The sequence below is a fragment of the Podarcis pityusensis genome, assembly GCF_964106645.2.
Source record: "Podarcis pityusensis genome assembly, chromosome: 9".
NCBI lineage: Eukaryota > Metazoa > Chordata > Lepidosauria > Squamata > Lacertidae > Podarcis > Podarcis pityusensis.
The window spans coordinates 19,968,629-19,989,227 of NC_138034.1; the positions used below are offsets into that span (position 1 = coordinate 19,968,629).

General features: G+C 42.8%; 1 protein-coding gene and 1 long non-coding RNA gene across 9 annotated transcripts in view; one reads left to right on the plus strand and one right to left on the minus strand.

Moving 5' to 3' along the window:
* Positions 1–8,352, minus strand: part of LOC308484985 — a 29,184-nt gene extending 20,832 nt beyond the window's left edge. Inside the window, exon 1 of the long non-coding RNA XR_013990267.1 lies at positions 8,204–8,352. This is a non-coding gene — a long non-coding RNA (uncharacterized lncRNA). The remainder of the gene's footprint in view (positions 1–8,203) is intronic.
* APBB2 (amyloid beta precursor protein binding family B member 2) overlaps positions 1–20,599 on the plus strand; it is a 167,327-nt gene that overhangs the window by 89,905 nt on the left and 56,823 nt on the right. For 6 of the 8 annotated variants that reach the window (XM_081019951.1, XM_081019947.1, XM_081019946.1 and 3 more), the window contains 4 exons: positions 10,911–11,116; positions 16,402–16,464; positions 16,897–16,982; positions 18,011–18,071. In XM_081019951.1, the coding sequence (XP_080876077.1) occupies positions 10,911–11,116; positions 16,402–16,464; positions 16,897–16,982; positions 18,011–18,071 (416 nt within the window). The remainder of the gene's footprint in view (positions 1–10,910; positions 11,117–16,401; positions 16,465–16,896; positions 16,983–18,010; positions 18,072–20,599) is intronic. The other 2 variants (XM_081019948.1, XM_081019949.1) reach the window with 1 other exon arrangement.

Here is a 20,599-nt window from a genome sequence, read left to right on the forward strand (position 1 = left end):
GCAAATTCAGAGCCTCCCTTTAAGATTTGGATGCATTTGTTTCTATAAATTAAAACTAGCCTCAAAATTGCCTTGATAGCATGCTGCATTAGTTTTGTTGTTGTTGTTTAGTCGTTTAGTCGTGTCCGACTCTTCGTGACCCCATAGACCAGAGCACGCCAGGCACTCCTGTCTTCCGCTGCCTCCCGCAGCTTGGTCAAACTCATGCTGGTAGCTTCGAGAACACTGTCCCACCATCTTGTCCTCTGTCGTCCCCTTCTCCTTGTGCCCTCCATCTTTCCCAACATCAGGGTCTTTTACAGGGAGTCTTCTCTTCTCATGAGGTGGCCAAAGTATTGGAGCCTCAGCTTCAGGATCTCTCCTTCCAGTGAGCACTCAGGGCTGATTTCCTTAAGAATGGATAGGTTTGATCTTCTTGCAGCCCATGAGAATTAGTTAGCTGAATTAGTTAAAAAGGTAAAGGGACCCCTGACCATTAGGTTCAGTCGTGGCCGACTCTGGGGTTGCGGCGCTCATCTTGCTTTATTGGCTGAGGTAGCCGGCGTACAGCTTCCGGGTCATGTGGCCAGCATGACTAAGCCACTTCTGGCGAACCAGAACAGCGCACAGAAATGCCATTTAACTTCCCGCCAGAGCGGTACCTATTTATCTACTTGCACTTTGACGTGCTTTCAAACTGCTAGGTTGGCAGGAGCAGGGACCGAGCAACGGGAGCTCACCCCGTCACGGGGATTCGAACCGCCGACCTTCTTATTGGCAAGTCCTAGGCTCTGTAGTTTAACCCACAGTGCCACCTGCGTCCAGCTGAATTAGTTAGCTTCCAGGAAAAAGCAAGTGAACTGCCACAGGGCTCCGTCACCCAGCACAGTGCCTAGTTAAGTGGTAGTTGTAAGAAACAACTTGTCTTGGTAAGTAGTTTTTCCTTTCCTCCCCAATTTGCCTTTTATTAATGAATCCAACACCTATAAAGACATTCTTCAAGGCCAGTTTCCCCAACTGGCTGATCCCAAATCTGCAAAGGACAACAAGCTCCAAGCTTCTAGGCTTAATTGACTAATGGTGCAAGCCTAACCATGTCTACTCCAAAGGAAGTCTGGTTGAATTTACTCCCAGGTAAATGGGGTTAGGATTGCAGCCTAGGGGTTCCAAAGAAAAAGCCTATGTATGGGATCATCATTTTGGAAAACAGGGGCATTTCCCCATTAAGATGTGGGTCAGAACTCATGCAGCCTGGTGAATTGTTTTCCATTAAGGTTCTGATCCAGATGTTAATACAGTATGGGGATGCTGATTTTTAGCCTAGTAATTTTCTAAAATCATAAGTGCAGCTGATTAAAACTTCCACAAATGGGAAGACCAGACTGAAGAGTTTGGACTAAATACCACAATGGGTGGTATTCAACAAAGCTTAACCTCTTGAAAGTAATGAACCTAAGTTAGTCGTGTTCTTTAATATCATTGAATCTCCTCTGAGTAAAACTTAGTTGAATACCATCTACAATTTATTTTGTGGATTCGTTTCTCAGTTGCATCATTGGTTTTATTTCTTGATATTTACTAAGAAAGCTACCTTTTTAATTTAAATACTTTAAAGTCCTGTTTTTGTGCAAGCATGATAAAAACCTCACATGGCCAGATGCTCAAGTATCGCTGTGTGGACATAGCAGTTTGAAAGCATACCAGCTCGAGTAGATAAATAGGTGCCACAATGGCGGGAAGGTAAACAGCATTTCTGTGAGCTCTGGCCCTTACCACGGTGTTCTGTGCACCAGAAGTGGTTTAGCCATGCTGGCCACATGACCTGGAAATGCTGTCTGCGGGCAAAGGCTGGCTCCCTCAACCTGAAAGTGGAGATGAGCGCCACACCCCATAGTCGCCTTTGACTGGACTTAACCTTCCAGAAGTCCCTTACCTATACCTACTTGTGTTAGGATGACCATTCACCCAGCAAAGCATCCGGGGGGACAGAGGTGGGGATACTCCCAAGCTCTAAAGCAGAGCCTTTTGTACACTCTCTCTTCCCAAGGCCAATTCCTTTCTACCTCTGAGTAGGAAACAGTAGTATGCTTTTTCCTCTGATAAATCCCAGAGGAGATTTTTTTCAGAATTTGCAAAGCCCTGTGCAAAAGGTCTCGCAAATAAGTTCCTAATACCCTTAATTTTTGTAAAGAAAACATGGGTTTGATCCATCACTTGTAGGAACACAGGAAGTTGTCACAGCTCCAGTTCAGTATTGCTTATACAATGGTACCTGGGGTTACATACGCTTCTGGTTACAGACTCCGCCAACCCAGAAATAGTACATCGGGTTAAGAACTTTGCTTCAGGTTGAGAACAGAAATTGTGCTCCGGCGGCGCAGCGGGAGGCCTCATTAGCTAAAGTGGTACCTCAGGTTAAGAACAGTTTCAGGTTAAGAACGGACCTCCAGAACAAATTAAGTTCTTAACCCGAGGTACCACAGTACCAGGGGAACCTCTCTGTCTGGCACTTGGGACTCCCCAGGACACCTCTGACCTCCCCTGCTCAACACAACCTCAAGTGCTTTTCCTTCTGCATGTGTCCTTGAACTGTGAAATTGTCTGTTGCATGCCTGGGTTAGATGTGTGTGCGTGCGTGCGTGCGTGTAAATCTATGGCTTTTGCATGGCTAGAATGTCACCCACTGTATAAAAAGGTAAGAACTGCATCTGTTGCTCTGGCCCTGTCCATCACTTTCATGCGGCCCTCGAAAGGTAACGTATGATAGAATATGGCCCTCGGACTGGAAGAGGTTCCCTTCCCTTGATCTATATTGACTCAGAATGATACGGGTTTGACTAATACATTTCTGTGTGTGAAAAAGTAAGACTTTTTGAGCACATAAATACAATATTGTCCAATGAAGGAGCACTTTTGCTACTGTTGCTGAATCAATTATCATTCTAAAAGTCATTGGTTTTAGCTGTTTTTGGAACAGCTTAGTTCCTGAATGTTTTGGCTCCCGAACACAGCAAACCCGGAAGTGACTGTTCCGGTTTGCGAACTATTTTTGGAAGCCGAACGTCCAATGGGGCTTCTGGAGCTTCCAATTGGCTGCAGGAGCTTCTTGCAGCCAATCAGAAGCCGCGCTTTGGTTTTCAAAGGTTTAGGAATTCGAACGGACTTCCGAAACAGATTCTGTTCTATTTCCAAGGTAGTGCTGTATATAAATAGTGTTATCTGTGGAGCAAAACTTGTTGCAGATGGCAAAGGAAGGTTTTTGAAAGAGTTTGACATGAACCGCAGTAGCCTTTTTAAAAAGTGTAGTGCTCGATGCCACCTGGTGGACAGCAAACAAAATACAAGTTTGAAAATAATTGTTGGAAAAAGGAAATGCTCATGTTGCAGGTTCTTGAATGATCTGTGAAGTCATTTCTGATTTCCCCCCTTTTTATTAATGTAATCCATAGAAACATACAAAGTACAGAATGTAACACATAATAAAGTTCAGGACATAAATAAAACTCGAGTCAAGACACAGCAAAAATCACACAATAATCTCTACCAAGTATAGTTGAAAAAACAAATATTGCTATAGTTTTAAATGTTACTACTGCAAAAACAGACAACTGTGAGTTCTACAAAGTAGCATTATGGGGATTTTTTTCACTCCAGAGATTAATGAATAAGGTTGCTAATTAAACTGTGCTCAAAATGCTCATTAAATTACATACAGTGGAACCTCGGGTTGCGAACGTAATCTGTGTGAGAGGCAGGTTCGCAACCCGCAGCGCCGCATCTGCACATGTGGGTCGCTATTCAGCGCTTCTGCGCATCCGAAACCCAGAAGTAACCAGTTCCAGTACTTCTGGGTTCGGCATGGTGCGCAACCCAAAAACGCGTAACCTGAAGCACCTGTAACCCGAGGTACTACTGTACAACTAAATACAGTGGTACCTTGGGTTACATACGCTTCAGGTTACATACGCTTCAGGTTACAGACTCCGCTAACCCAGAAATAGTACCTCAGGTTAAGAACTTTGCTTCAGGATGAGAACAGAAATCGTGCTTCGGCGGTGTGGCGACAGCAGGAGGCCCCGTTAGCTAAAGTGGTTCTTCAGGTTAAGAACAGTTTCAGGTTAAGAACAGACCTCCAGAACGAATTAAGTACTTAACCCGAGGTACCACTGTATATGTATATTTGTTATAGTGCAGAGGCTAGACTTAGACTGAGTTCTCACAAGCATAAAATAAGATGGGAAACCAGTGTCTGGATTGTACCACTGTAGACCCCACTGTAGACCCCAGCTAGGGGCTCACAGAATGGAACACTTTTCCTCCCTCAGTGTCATGCACAGAGAAAACTAGGTGTGCTAGAAATCTTCTCCCTGCAGTTGGATTTTCCATGTGGAGTTGTTGTTGTTGTTGTTGTTGTTGTTATGCGCATTGACATGATAAAGCCCAGATTCAGATTTACAGCTTCATGTGACCTCTCTTCACACCTTCTCACCTTCTATGCTTAGCGTATTGTGTGGGGAAGACTCCCCCCATCCTGCTTGTGGAGGGCGACATTTCAGACATCTGATTTGAAGTGTCATGAAAAGGCAGCACACTGATAACGATTATATTTTTTTCCTAATTAATATTATAACTTTTTGTAGTCAGTGAGTTGGCTTGCAGTGTCTGGCTTGCAGTGTCATACTTTGAAAAACAAAATGAAGAATTGACTGCTCTTTTATACCAAGTTAGTATATTGTGAAACTTGTAAAACTTGTATAAATAAAGTAAAATAGGAATTAAAGGTGCATGCGCGCAGCTAAGCATATACTGTGCCTGTGTGCGTGCGCACGGCAGATATTGTTTTCTAGAATTATTGTGGATTGGGAAATACTAATTGAAGGGAAGGGACAACAGACAGTGCAAATATCTCCCATCAATCACCACCCGCTAGTATGGATGGGAAACATCAAGATAGATTTTGGAGGCATTAAAAATGCTGAAAGCCCTGGTGTGAACTCAGCCTCTCTCTCAGATTTAGCTTCCTATTTATAATAGGGTGACAATGTTTTTATGTGAAACACAGCACTCTGAAACAACATATGCAGACACATCATCTTATAAAGTAGGCTCTCTAACTTTACATGAAGAACTTTAATTAAGTTGTCTTCAGTTCAGTTTGATGACTAAACTTCCATAGGTTTCATTGAGCTGGCTCTTAACTGTTTGGAACTAGATTTTTTCCCTCTTTTTCCTTTTTTGAACCATCGTTGGACTTCTTGAAGGTTTTTTTTGCAAGGAAGAGGATCCTGTTGTCTTGACAACCAGTTGCACGCTGTGAAGGAGGACTGTTCCAAATGGCCAGCTTTTGGCTGTTTATATCTCAGTTTCTTGTTGAGTAATGCTGCCAAAATTAGACATGCTTGTTCGGCTTGCAATGCAGTTATTTGTCCTGTCGAATGTTGCTTTTCACCACATTTTAATTTTAGGGCAGCACTCAGGTTTCTTGCCATGAGTTTTTGAAGGACCTATCTGCTGACAGTCATTGTGAACTATGAGGATAGGTTGTGCTGCCGCAACGCATGCAGAGTAGTGGAAATATTTTTTAAATAAAATTGTTTGGCATTGAACTGTGATAATCACTTGCATGCAAAGTATGGACATTTGCAAAAGTGGAGTTACAATCTACAGCTGTTACTCAATAGTATCTCTTTTGGCTTGTTATGTCTCCCTAGAGCTACTGAGTTTTATTTATGTCCAGAACTTTATTATGTGTTAAATGCACATAAAGGGGGGGGGGTGTCATAGTAAAGAAACAAGGTCAAAAGGGGGCCACAGTTGGAAAAAATGTTGGAAGCACTGTTCTGTATCTCTATTCTGTATCACCTGTGGCCATCTTAGAATATTCGGGGGGGGGGCATATGTCCCCCAGTTGGGAAACACAGATATAGAAAATAGAGGTTCTCACTCTAGAACAATTGACTGAGTTTTGCCTCTCTTTTGTAGGAATGAGCTACTGAAACTTCCATGCTTTTTATAAATGTAATTTGTAGGATATCTTGGTGAGGAGAAACCTCCTTAAACCAGGGTTTAATTGTATGCCTTGTAATTTTAGACACTATAGTATGCATAGTTATATTCCTTTGCACTCAGTATTACATTATCCTTTCCTTACTTGTATTCCTACTGTAATAATATTTTATATAAGCAACGTGATTCTCTGCTGCTTTGAACCATGGAAGAATATACAGTACAGTGGTACCTCGGGTCAAGTACTTAATTCATTCCGGAGGTCCGTTCTGAACCTGAAACTGTTCTTAACCTGAAGCACCACTTTAGCTAATGGGGCCTCCCGCTGCCGCCGCACCGCCGGAGCACGATTTCTGTTCTCATCCTGAAGCAAAGTTCTTAACCCGAGGTACTATTTCTGGGTTAGCGGAGTCTGTAACCTGAAGCATCTGTAACCTGAAGTGTATGTAACCCGAGGTGCCACTGTACAATGCTGATAAATGTTATATAAGGAACAGTGATGTCAATTCGCTAAGAAAAAACAGGGATACCTAAACCCGTTTTTGTTGTTGCATCTATGAGACTATTTCTGTTTTGTGACTGTTGACCTTGTAAAACAGCCTTGGGGTGCCTGCCATACTAGAAAAGATATCTTCATGAAGTTGCAAAATAATGGAAGAGAAAATTGGCTCCATTTTACTGCACTTTCAGGTCAGTCGTGCCATACGGAGATACTGCTGCCTCCTGCAATTTTTATCTCTGTCTAATTGAATTGAGGCCAAGCAATGATTCATGTTATGGTACTTTTTGATTTGCTATCTTTTTCCTTTGGAGAAAAAGCAGTAAAAGAAAAACTGTTAAAATTGTACTATTATTCCAAACACTAATGACCACCAAATCCGAGGTATTGTTTACGGCACTGTCAAGTTGTAGTAGCAGTTGATTTCCATCTTGTTTTAGGAAGTCGTAGTAATATTTTAGTACAGTGCAGTAAAACCATCACAACTTGAAACACAAATTGAATTCCCAAATTTGCTTTCATCACCTTGCCAAATTCAGCATCTGAATTGGAGCATATCATATGGAATGGAGTTTATTGTAGCAATAAATCAGCTCTGTGGTAGACTGTGACAGCTGGAGGAGAGAGTTATAAAACAACAATATATTATTTTACTCAGATTTTACTGCACCTTACATTTTTTTCCAAACTCATCCCTAACCCTCTAACCAAGTGTATGCCCTGTGGTTCTAAATACTGTTATGTTGAAACAAGAAAAATATTGCAACAGAAACCGTATTTAGAACCATAGGGCATACATGGCGCTTGGGCCACATTCTGTCATCTTTCATGATGATGATTTAAGGCTGGGTTGGAGAGCCTATGGCCCTCAAGATTATGTTGGATTCCATCTCCAGGCAGCCTTGGGAAGCACCATCAATGGTCAAGCATGATGGAAGCTGAAGTCCAGCAATATCTGGGCTCCAACTCATCATCCAAGGACTGCATGTTGCTCTCAAGGCATTTTTGGCAGCCCTTGGCATCATTTGACCACATACACACAACCCCACATAAGCGAGGCGCTGGGCTTTGGGAAGGAGGCATGAGGGCTCTGGCAGAGTCCTCCCTCCTCCTTCCCAAAACCTATTTAGTGCATTCCCAGCTTTGGGAAGGAGATGGGAGTCCTCCAAGACCCTGCCAGAGCCTTGTGCCCCCTTCCCAAAGCCTGGCTCCTCACTTAACTGGCTTTGGGAAGGCAGAGTGAGGGTGGGAGGCATCAGATTTTGGCCTCACTCACTCCTTTGTTCAATAATGCAGTCTGTGGCCCGCAGGTACTCTTGTGGCCCACTTGGTATGAAAAGTTGGACCACTCTGATCTGGAAAGCTATAGGTCCCCAGGTAAGGTAAGCAGAGTTTGTCTTTCTATCGCAAACTTCCTTTTCAAGTTGTTCATTCAAAATTTCAGACATCAACATGCATGTCTGGCTAGAATTCATGGGGAAAGGTCATAAAACAAGTAGTTGTTTAATGCTTGGGGTTACCTTCTCAGCATTCCCAACAGCAATCCCAAAAGGTGGATGGGGAGGGAAGATGGAAGGTGGAGGAATCGCCATGTGCAAAACACTGCAGGTTTGTGCCGGCCAGGCCAGGATGTTGGGAGAGGGCTTCTAACCAGACAGTTTCACCCCTTCTGTTGGGTCCTGTGAGAGGGAAATGTGTTATAGCAGCTCCAGGACTTACATAGTTTTCTTGCTGATCTGGGGGTGGGTGGATTGAGAGGAGGAGAATTTGGATCCCACATGTCCAAGATCTTCATTGATCTTCCTCTGGCATGCTCCTTCACTTGCACCATTGGGGCACAGCTGATGGAAGGGTGAGTGCTGTAAGTACAGTTGTACCTTGGAAGTCAAACGGAATCCGTTCCGGAAGTCTGTTGAACTTCCAAAACTTTCGAAAATCAAAGCACTGCTTCTGATTGGCTGCAGGAAGTTCCTGCAGCCAATCAGAAGCCCAGTCGGACGTTCGGCTTCCATAACAGTTTGAAAACCGGAACAGTCACTTCTGGGTTTGTGACGTTCGGGAGCCAAATTGTTTGGGAACTAAGCTGTTCGATTTCCAAGGTACAACTGTATGACAAAAAGGCATCCCAGGGTGGATCTGCTGCACCTTTGGAATAGAGATCTGGCTCCTCAACTGTCCTCCCAGGGGCCATGGGATTGCAGCCTAAATAAATACATTTTGTTAATAACCGTAATACTGTTTTGCTATTACCAAGTGTGTTGTTATGAAAAAAATAAGAACAAACTCTCAGTGCTAATAATTGGGTCGTTGGTCCCACATCTCAATATTAATTAAGATGGAGACTTTCATAGGCTACACTTGTAGAAAGCCACTCACCTGGTAGCCTATGGTAAATAATAATCACCTCCAGGCAACCAGGCCGTGAAACCAGTCGGATGCTGGCTCTGTCCTGAAGACCTAAGTAAACCAGACTTGGATTTCAGAGAAAAGGGAGGAACTAGCCTGAAGGCAGAATCATCAGGCTCATTCTGACTTGTGTGAATCTGATGTTCATGGCCAACAAGATATAGTGAATTTTTATTGTTTATGACTTCCCTGGCCTTCCCATAAACATATTTGTTCACTTGCAAGCTGCTATTTGGAGCAAAACTGACAGTATATGAATTCTGGGATGCTTTACATAGTCTTTCTAGCAAGTGAGGCAAAATTCTTTCTCATTAAAGAACAACATTTTCAAGGAAACCCTGGATAATACACTTAAGTGCTCAGAAGGCCTTCGTTCAGTTTAGCAATTGAGGATTTCTGTGACTTATGGAAATAATGGGTCCATGAAATGTTTATCCTAATTCAGAAAGGGCCTTTATATTTCTGTCCTTTTCATTCAGAAGGCTTGCAGATTATGTTGTCTTTTGATATACAGCAATCTATAGCTGCCTGAATTAATAGAAAGATATTATTTCTCAGTGTGATTCCTATAAACATTTTTTCCCTCTATGTATAATAATAATTATAGTTGATATCCAATTAAGTCCTACTCAGAGTAGATCCATTGAAATTAGTTGACTTGTCCATTGAGTATGATTAATGCTGGATATAACCCAGTATATTTGTAATTAGTCTCAGAATCAACTAGAGCAGAATGAAGTGCTACACACTTTAATAAGCAGACATATAATGTTTATAGTACAAGATAGCCTTGTTGTATTTAAAAGAAAAGTATTCAGAGAATTGGACACAAGCCTTAAAATTCTATTTAATAAATTTCTTTTTAATTTGGTGAGGCTGCTCACTTAAAATATTCTCTTGTCTTAATTGCAGATGTTTCTGTAATCAACTTGCAGTGTGTATTCTTTTGCTTGTTTAGTTATATTGTCCTTATTGAAGATCTTACTGAAATCTGTTTTGCTTTTTTGTTTCCAAGTCAAAACACTGCTGGAAGCTTCTAAACTTCAAAGACATTCATATTTGGTTCTCTAACTTTTACGGCATACTATGCTGTAGTCATGAATAATTACATGTAATTTTCCTTTCATCTTTTGTTGGTTGGTTGGTTTGGAAGAAGTCGCTCATTGTGAGCAGCATTGTACATTTTTGCCTTTGTGTACATACCATGAGTTGAATTCCAGCTACTACCACCAAAGGCCATTTCCTGCAAAAGGTACTGTGTCTGCAGTACTATACTGTATTAAGGGGAGGAATGTTTCGCAGCAAACAATCGAGGGTGCTTGGAAACTGGCTTGTTTCCAGAAACAATTTTCCCATTTCACCTTTTAAAACAGACAGTGTGTGTATAGAATAATTAAAACCTTTCATTCTCGGCAGATCTTCATTGTTGGCTTAGGATTATGAAGCATATCTGAAAGCTATGTACAACGTAATAAGGAGCCTTGCAAGTCACGTGGCAGAATCGCAATCAGTACACAAAAGTTAGCGTGATTCTGGCAGCCTTAATGCCAATAATAGGTTATTATTTCAGTTACTGCATGACCCGACATGTTCAGAGTATTAGAAAATAATCTTCAGTAAAAAACCAAATGGTTAAGTGTGTTAGTCATTACAAGAGATTCTGGCTTCTTTGCTGACTCCTTTGTTTGTATGTCCATTATACCTGAATACCCCTGGAATACAGGGAGCTGCCTTAGGCCAAGTTAGATCATTGGTCTATCTCAGCATTGTCTACACCAAGCGTGGACAACCATGTTTTTGTCCCGGGCCACATAAGCTCAGGGATAATTGTTTGGGGGGCCCATGCCAGTGACTGCTGTCTTCTTGTCTTCAGAAGCAAAATTGTGTCTTACAGATACCTTTTTCTTTAACCTTGCTTCACCGATGACAGAACTGTAGTGTTTCTGCAACACTTGATTTTGGGGGGTTTTGAACTTGTTTCAGATGCTAACAGTGTTTTGGGTTTTTTTGTTTCCTGCAGATATATGGAGCGATCACTCATTTCAGACAGATCCTGACTTGCCTCCAGGCTGGAAAAAGATCAGTGACATAGCGGGCGTCTATTATTGGCACATACCGACAGGAACAACCCAATGGGAACGTCCCATATCCATACCAACAGAACTTCAAGGCTCAAGAAAAGGCTCCCTTAGTTCGATCACACCATCTCCCACTCCAGAAACAGAGGTAACGTTTGTTTGTCTGCTTTGAGTCATAGCTGTCAACCGTCCCTTATTTGGCGAGAAACTCCCTTATCCCAGCGCCATGTCCTGCTGCTGTCCCTTATTGATGATGTCCCTTAAATTTCCCGGGTTTCAAAGCAGCAGCTCCCCTCTCTGCAACCCTCCCTACTGGCCAGGGAGGAGGGAGGCTCCAACTATGTTGCTTGGCTGCCCGGCCCGCCCCCCTCTGGCCTCCTCTCACCAGCCTCGGCCCCTGGAGCCCCTCCCCACCGGGACTGGCGGGAGCCTCGGCCTCTTCCGCCGCCATCCTCCTTGCAGCCGCCGAACTGAGCTTCTCTGCCTGGGGCCTGCCCGCCACCGCCGCTCTCGCTAGGCCGTACTGCGGCTGCGCCACCGAAGGACCCGGATGAGATGGGCAGCCAGATGGGCAGCCTGGCGCGGCCTATGAATTGGTGAGGAGCCTTGAGAGGAGAGCGAGGGCAACCATAGAGAAAGCAATTCAGAGAGAGGAGGAGGCGCGGGGAGGTGTTCCAAGGGCTAACCATAGAGGGGGAAAGCGGAGAAAGGACCGCAAGCTCTTCTCCCATAGATTTGTAGTGGTAGACTAGCATAGATGGTCTGATCTGCGGGTTTACTTCGGGCGCTATTTTCCCCCTCCTCTCTTCCTCCCGCCCCACCTGATGGAACTGAGAGCTGCAGATGGAGCACGAGAGAAAAGATACAGAACTGCAGCAGCATCTTCGTAGCTTGGACTTTGTTTTGCACTAAAAGTGGTTGCTGCTTGTAGTATTTAATTGCAGTGTTTCATCAGCTGGTGTCTTGAGCAGCAACGTTTGGAAACGAAGGGCTAAAAACCGGCGCTGCTCTCCCAAATTATCTGGTCCCTTTTAACTTCATATTTCAGCTGGTTGACTAAAATCTCTTATTTTGGCTGCTGGTCCCTTATTTTCGAGGCTGCTGGTCCCTTATTTTCAAATCTGTAAGTTGACAGCTATGCTTTGAGTCTGTGGACAGGTGGGGAACCATCTTTAATAGGTTAACTTTTTTTTTTTTTTTTAAAGACTTTTGATACAACAGAAACCAAGAATATTAGCATATCTTTCCTCTTGCTTCATGCAAACTAGTGGTTGCCGCAGCCTTGTCAGTTAGTTGCTTTAATCCTGCATGGGATTGCCACTTCTCCATATTACTGCTACATGCAACAACAAATGGAAGAGTGTTGCAATCCACGTGGATTAGAGCCAAACTAAACGGTGGATCACCTGGTCCACATACACACTTGTCTTGAGTTCAGCGGCACATCAAAAAGAAAAGTAGAACTTGTTAGGCCTGCAGAGAAGCCCCTGAAGAGAAACACCGGAAGCAAGAAGAAGCCCTAATAATCTCACAAAGCTGTTCCTCCAGAGCCATGCTTCATACTACATAGGTAGCATTGAGTTTAAGGACTTGTCATACCAGTATAAGTGGACCTGATGGGTTGGGAAGTGGTAGAAGTGATCTAGGTTGCCAAGAGGATCAGAGCAGCCATTCATTGCCATTGCACACAGGAGAACCTGTGCCATGGCGAAGCAGTTTGTAGTGACAACCACACAACAAATGAAAAGTTGTAGACATCAACCCTTATAGTCTTTGAGAGAAGCTACGAACTCCCCGCCCCCAATCCCCAAGTGTGCTTCCCCGCAAAGCATTAAAAAGTGGTCTGTCTTTTTCAGCTCAGTTGTAAGAGTTGTGCAATGAATATCTGCTAGGAAAAGTTCAATTGCAGATCTAGATCTCTAGTGTGTAGACCCCAGAATTGTTGCTTTTGTCTCAAATACAGTTTTTAAGTTACTGCCACTTTCGTTTAACACGTGGGTGGGGGCTCTCAGTACATTAACCTCATTAATCTGAACTTTTGATTTTTTTCGTATGCCATGTTAAAGAGCAGAAACTGCCGTTCTTTTCAGATCTGCTTTAAATGTTAGTGCAAAACTTCTTACTAGTAGAAGGAAATGGCCCAAAAAGCAGGCAGTAAAAAACCTAATTGGGCAATATGACACCACAGACCACTCTGAATAAGATGTCCTGGCAGTAGCAATTGTTTGAACCTGGCAAGTAAAGCATAGGGAGGAATCTTTTGTGTTTCAGCTGGTTCTCCTTACATCCTCTAGAGTAAAAAATGTTTGTCCCTCAGCTAGGGGAAATGAAAACCAATAAATCCAAACACACACAATAGGTACCATCCATAACACATTATATTCCTCCTTTATATTTATGTATTTATTATTTAGATTTATATCCTGCCTCTCCACACATTAATATATGTAGCTTGATGGTTTGCCTAGACTCATCAGAGAATATTCTTATTTCCTTTGGCCTTGAGCTCAACCTAAGAATCACATTATTTTCTTTGTGCGTAGAATGTGCTGTGCTGTGGTTTTAGAAAAATTAATTTGTTATATATAAATTGCAAAGAAATGCTTTGAATCAAAATTGAGTTGGTGTTTCCCAATCCACCATGGAAAAATTGTTGGATAGTTTGTGTGTGGATACTGTTAAGTAAAAGGCAGGAGGGTGAGGTAGACTGCCTCAAGTGACAGATTGTGGAGTAGTTTTGAAAGGGCAACAGATTGTCACATACTAAGTTCATTATTATATTTTTACTACCATAGTGGGACATCATTTGGCTTTTTTGCCTTTGGCACCAGGATGTCTTGGGTCACCTCAGATAGAAATATTTAGAATAAAGAATTTCAGATGAGTTCCAATTTACCCTCCATTAAAAAATATTTTCTTCATATTTACTATTCAGCCCCTGTTAGAAGCATCTGGTATTGATATACTTAGTCTGAGATGAAGATGTTTGAACCTTTTAGCTATCTCAGAAACATGCTTGGGAATGTTTTATAACTGAGCAATTTGTCATTTTGCTTATTATTAGATATAGTCTGTCTTCTATTATTTTCCTTCTGTGCCTTTTCATATGAAGTCTTGCTTTAAAAAGTAGCAATCTGGCCTGAGTGGAAAGCAATTCAATTTTAATTTTGTTTTCAGTGTAATAATAATGTTATTATTTATACCCTGGCCATCTGGCTGGGTTTCCCCAGCAACTCTAAAAACATGATAAATCATCAAACCCGATAAAACATCAACCATTAAAAACTCCCCTAAACTTCAGATGTCTTCTGAAAGTCAGGTGGTTGTTTATTTCCTTGACATCTGATGGGAGGGCGTTCCACAGGGCAGGCGCCACTACCAAGAAGGCCCTCTGCCTGGTTCCCTGTAACCTCACTTCTCACAGTGAGGGAACCGCCAGAAGGCCCTCGGAGCTGGACCTCGTGTCTGGGCTGAACGATGGGGGTGGAGACGCTCCTTCAGGTATACTGGGCCAAAGCTTTTTAGGGTTAAAAGATCAGCACCAACACTTTGAATTATGCTTGGAAACATACTGGGAGCCAATGTAGTTCTTTCAGGACTGATGTTATATGGTCTCGGCAGCCACTCCCAGTCACCAGTCTAGCTGCCGCATTCTGGAGTAGTTTTAGTTTCCAGGTCACCTTCAAAGGTAGCCCCACATAGAATACATTGCAGTAGTCCAAACTGTAGATAACTAGACCATGCATCACTCTGGTGAGACAGTCTGCAGGCAGGAAGGGGTTCAGCGGGTTTGGGAAGGCTCCCTCACAGAGGGAAGCATTCACCACCCCGCAGAGCCCATCACATTTATGAGCCCAGGTGGGCAAGGATCAAGGAGACAGGTGGTCGGTTTCACTTGCCCAAACAGCCTGTCCACATCCTCGGAGGTAACAGATTGTGAGAAGATTTTAAACAAGAAAACTGAATATAGCATTCTGTGCTGTTGTGTGACTTGGGTCCCATCTGCACTATACTTTTAAAACAGTGTCATACCTCATTAAACAGTCATGGCTTCCCCCAAAGAATCATGGGAATCTTAGTTCATTAAGAGTGCTGAGAGTTGTTAGGAGACCCCTATTGCTATCACAGAACTACAATTCTTAGAGTGGTTTCTCAATCCGTCCCTCTTCCCAGCAGATACTGCATTAAATAGGCCTATGATCTGAGCCAGCAGGACTCTTAATACAGTGGTACCTTGGTTTGCAACCACTTTGGATTACAACCACATCAAACCCAGAAGTGTGTGTCCCTTTTTTTTTGGATTACAACCCATTATTTTTTTAAATTTTTTTTTATTACAACCCATTTTTTGGGGAGGCCCCATTGGCGAAAGTGCGCCTTGGGTTACAACCTGTTTTGGTTTACAACCGGACCTCTGGAACGGATCATGGTTGTAAGCCAAGGTACCACTGTACTGTATTTTCTTGCGAAGTCGTGGTGATTTTCATTGCAACAAGAAGCCTGTCTGTATTTCTTATTCCATTGTTCATTTTCCCTCCCTCTCCTTTTTATGTTTCCACTAACATTTTATATTGTCTGTTCTAGCAGTTTGAAAATACTAACTGATCAAACACTGGGAGATGGAAATAGTTTTCTTTTCTTTTCTTTTTAATTGATATTTCAGAGTAGGCCAAGACAATCTGGTCAAGCTCCACAATTTGCTTCCTTTCATTCAAATATCCCAATGATAATGCAAGCACATTGTGTGTTGTTTCTGTCTCTAATTCGTATGAACTTTCCCTTGTCCCAGTTACTTGTCTTGGTAAGTAATGTTAGAAGTGGTCCTCACTTCTACTACTTCCAAATACCTCTGTACTCAGGGCCGGCTCAACAATAAGAGACAAACAATAAGAGGCAAATAATTCAGGGGCACCTTCTTCAGTTAAGTAAATGCCTTTGAGAGGGACCCAGCTTACAGGTGCACAGGAGCAGTTTAGCAGATCTCCAACAAGGAGAGAATAATTTCTGTGTTCCAGGGAATTGGAGAATCGATCTCTGCTGGTTACTGAAGGGAGAGGCACAGTTTGTAAAGGAGGTTAGGGCATATAAATCTAAAAACAATAAAATAACATCCCAACCAGCTATTACTTAATGTGCTATTATAATGAGGCAGAAGTGCAAATTTGGGGTGGAAAATTTTAATTTTAATTTTTAATTTGCTTGTTCAGCATCAAACGTTGAGCCAGCCCAGATTCTACAGCAAATTGAATGAGTTGAAACTTGAGGTGACCTGTTCCCTAACCCAACCTGCAAATATCAATGCTAACAACAGTGTTTTTGTGTTCCCCCTCTCTTTTCTTCCTTTCTTCCCTCCCTCCCCCTCTCCCTCCTTTCTTTCTTTCTTTTATTTTTTTATCAATGTGCTTCTTCCTGTGTGAATAATTATATATCTAGAAACAGCCATGGAGTGATTTTGCTGTACTGAATGGGGGAAAGATTAATAGTGACATTTGGAAGGCAAGTATATTGTCAGATTTTAGAACACTTTAATGCTTTTTTAACCTTTAAAAAAAATCATTTTGCATGGCCATGGCTGTATTTATTGTATTTATCCTCCCAAAAATATCACTCATGACATCCAACCAGCCAGAGAGAACAGGAATTTTGGTCTAGCTCCTTAACTTGCTACCTCATTCTGATATTTTTCATGCACAACGCATTTGTTCAAGTCAGCAGGGCAGATCCTCACCCATAACAGAATCATGCCTGCGCCTAACAAACTGTAGTGTTCAAAATATGTGCATGCCTTTATATACATATATATATATATATATTTACTAAAAACACGGTGCTTCTGCTTTGCAGGAAGAATATTATTTAAAAATAAAAGCAAATCCATAGAATAAAAGCCTCGCATCCTGTATAACAAGCTGTTTTCCCCTCCTGCAGGATCTCCATGCAGCCACGGTAAATCCAGATCCCAGTTTGAAAGAGTTTGAAGGAGCAACATTGCGCTATGCCTCTTTGAAGCTCAGGTATGAACAGTTTCTCTGTTAATCATCTTTATTCCTCAGTTCTAGATGCATTTGCTCTGACAATGGGTCTCATTGATTTCTAAGGTATTTTCCTTGAAGTAAACGTGTTTTGGATTGCAGCTGTAGATTACTGTTCTCTTTTTTTTGTAATCCTATTGAAATAACTGGAAAACAGAGCTGGTCGGGCAGAGGGCCTTCTCGGTAGTGGCGCCCGCCCTGTGGAATGCCCTCCCATCAGATGTCAAGGAAATAAACAACTATCTGACTTTTAGAAGACATCTGAAGGCAGCCCTGTTTAGGGAAGTTTTTAATGTTTGAAGCTTTATCGTGTTTTTAATACTCTGTCGGAAGCCACTCAGAGTGGCTGGGGAAACCCAGCCAGATGGGCGGGGTATAAATAATACATTATTATTATTATTATTATTATTATTATTATTATTATTATTTATATTCTTAAGTCTGGTGCCCACATGCTTTAGCTCCAGGGTCGCCAACATGGTGCCAGAGTGCTCATCAGTTCCTCCTATGGCACCCACAAAAGGTGTCCCTTAAACATGCCCACGTTTATTTAAGACACTTATATGCCGCTTATTCACATATCTATAACACAAATAGTCTTTTAGCTTTGGAAAAGTCTGGAAGGAACCACATTGACTTTTAATCAATGTTTCTGGGCTGGTGCTAAAGCCCTAGAAAGCCTGTATATGGAGTAACTGAAATAGTGCCTTCTTCACTATATGCAATGACATACGACAAGGGTGGGGCACTTGTGACCTTCCAAATGTTGTGGGATTCCCAACTCTGATCAGCTCTAGCCAGCACAGACAACAGCTAAGGATGATGGGAGTTGTAGTCCACTAAGATCTGAAGGGCATCTCCAGGCCCTCCTCAAAATCCTGGAGCCTACTATTCTCTGTTCATGTGAATCCAGCCAACATTTGACAGGTGTCTGCCACTCACATATTGTCTTTGAGTTGTCCATTCTATTTGGCCCTAACCCTAACAGTAGCATTTCCTCCCCACAACAGAAATGCCCCACAATGCGATGAAGATGATTCCTGTAGCATCAACAGTGATCCAGAAGCCAAGGTCTGTAAGCAAAATAACATATTGGGGTTTTTTTTAAAAAAGTCACTGATCTAGATGGACAAATAAATGCAGCTATCATATTTCAGTTTTAAGACCTGATACCCGTAGACCGCATTTCGCAAACTAAAAGCACTGCAAATGGAATTATGAACTAGTTTAGTGAATGGGGGGTGGGTTATTGGTTTGCTTTGTGTATTTTTCTTAATCTTATTTTTTTGTTATTACTGCCCTAGATCTACTGATGGAGGGCAGTATACAAATCTAATAAATAATAAAAATATTCTGCTTAATTGAGAAAAATATTGAAAGCATAACATCAGCGTGACATCTAAAATTTCACAAATCAAATACAGTAATTAATTGCAAAGAGCCCTGTGCACATTAGGACTTATCTAAGGAATTTCACCTGCTTCTGCAAAGGGTGGTTCTCGCTCTCCCCACATGTGCAGTGGGGCTTTTCTGCAGCCCCACCTGAAGCCAAACTGCTCCTAAGGTTGGGATGCTCCATACGGGGAATTGGACTTATTTCCTTGCAGTTTGTCAATTCTCAGTTGTAGTGTGTGAGAGAGAGCAGCTTGGGTGGGGATGCATTGGGAGGGGGGCAGAAAAGGCCCAATGTGCATTATGCGTTGACTGCCTTTGGTCCTTTAGCTCCTGCCAGCATAATTTTATTTATTTGTATAGTACTTAGGGTAGTACTTGCAGGACATCTTTGGGAGAAGAAACGGCTTAAGGACCCTGCACAAATCTGGAGTGGAGTCCCTAAGGCCTTGTACATCTCTTTCTGGCAACTCCTGCAGATAAACTGGTGTCAAACATACTGCTCTGCTTTCCTTTAACGTACATCAGCGAGGCCAAGAGAGGGCTTCTTGTCAGGGCAGCCCAGGGCCTCCCTACACACTGCCCAGGGTTGTGCCCCATAGAGGTCACTTGGGTGCTACTAAAATAGCAAAACCAACACAGAAGGCAGAGGTTATGAGTTACCAGTCTCTGCAGCCGCAGCAGGTGTTGCGATTCTCCAGCTGTTTGACTTCACCCCTGGAGGCACACTCCATTGTCCTTCGTACTTAAAGGTAAAGGGACCCCTGACCGTTAGGTCCAGTCGTGGCCGACTCTGGGGTTGCGGTGCTCATCTCGCTTTATTGGCCAAGGAAGCCGGCGTACAATTTCCGGGTCATGTGGCCAGCATGACGAAGCCGCCTCTGGCAAACCAGAGCAGTGCACGGAAACGCCGTTTACCTTCCCGCTGGAGCAGTACCTATTTATCTACTTGCACTTCATGCTTTCGAACTGCTAGGTTGACAGGAGCTGGGACTGAGTAACGGGAGCTCACCCTGTTGTGGGGATTCGAACCGCCGACCTTCTGATCAGCAAGCCATAGGCTCTGTAGTTTAACCCGCAGCGCCACCTGCGTCCCCTTTCGTACTTAGGGTATTTCTAATGTTATGGCTGGCAATTCCATGGCTCTTCACAGCTCTCCGAGCTCAGTTTCCATATTGTTCCTTCCTCTCCTCTGATAAAACTGACTCTGAGGTTAAGATGGCCACAGGTCAGCCAGCCATTTCCGGACCTCTGCAGATCTAAATTGACTTTTAATTGATTTTAACCTGTTTGCCTGGAGGTGAACTGGGGGAGAGGTCGAAACAAGGGAGCGCAGATGTGAGCCTTGGCCTGCCCAACTTTGAGGGCACAATGGGATGCTCCCCACAGCAGCTGGTCACGCCTGCCGCAGAGGATTTTCTAAAAGCCAAAGACTCTGAGGTTGACCCAGAGGAAAGGTTTCTAGTTTGGACCTATAGAAAAGGTGTGGGCCAGCTTACTCAGGGGAACAGCTTGTGCTCTTATTGTTGGCTTCTGCCATTCTATCCACAGGGCCGACTTCAACTGATCTAGCAGCATGGGCAGAGAAGGGGTGATGAAGTTCTAGTTAATGTAGGAATTTTAGAGAAAGTGCATTTTATTTTGCAAATGGGTGTTGCTGCCACCTTGTGGACATCTGCAAGACATCTTCACAGAATACAAAGACTATTTTACTTTAGAAAAGGTCACTGTGCAACCTTGCATAAATCTTGAGGCAAAAGAAGAGGAAGAAGCAATTTAGAGGAGGATATAGCTAATTAAATGTTATCCACATTCCCGCAGGATTTGGATTTTAAATCTGATGCAATCCTGTACACTGGGAGGTGGGGTGGGGGAAATTGGAAAGATGAAATCCAAACAGCATCTCTGTCAGATTTAATTTTGGGAGCAGTTTGAGCTTGACAGGCCTCTACATGGGCTGCCAGAGTTAATGCATTTCAGATCTGTGCTTTGGACTGATTCCACATTGGTAGTGGCATTTTGAACAATATGTGCATTCTTTTGTTGTATGTTTTCTGTCCTAACGGAATATATAGCCATGTTGTCTCTATTGGCTCCCAAGGTAAACTAAACATCGCTGACTCCAAGACCACAAATGCGGACCTCGCCAAATCCATAGAAGTTACCAGTGTATAACATCAAATATTTTGCCAACCTCTCTGCTTGGA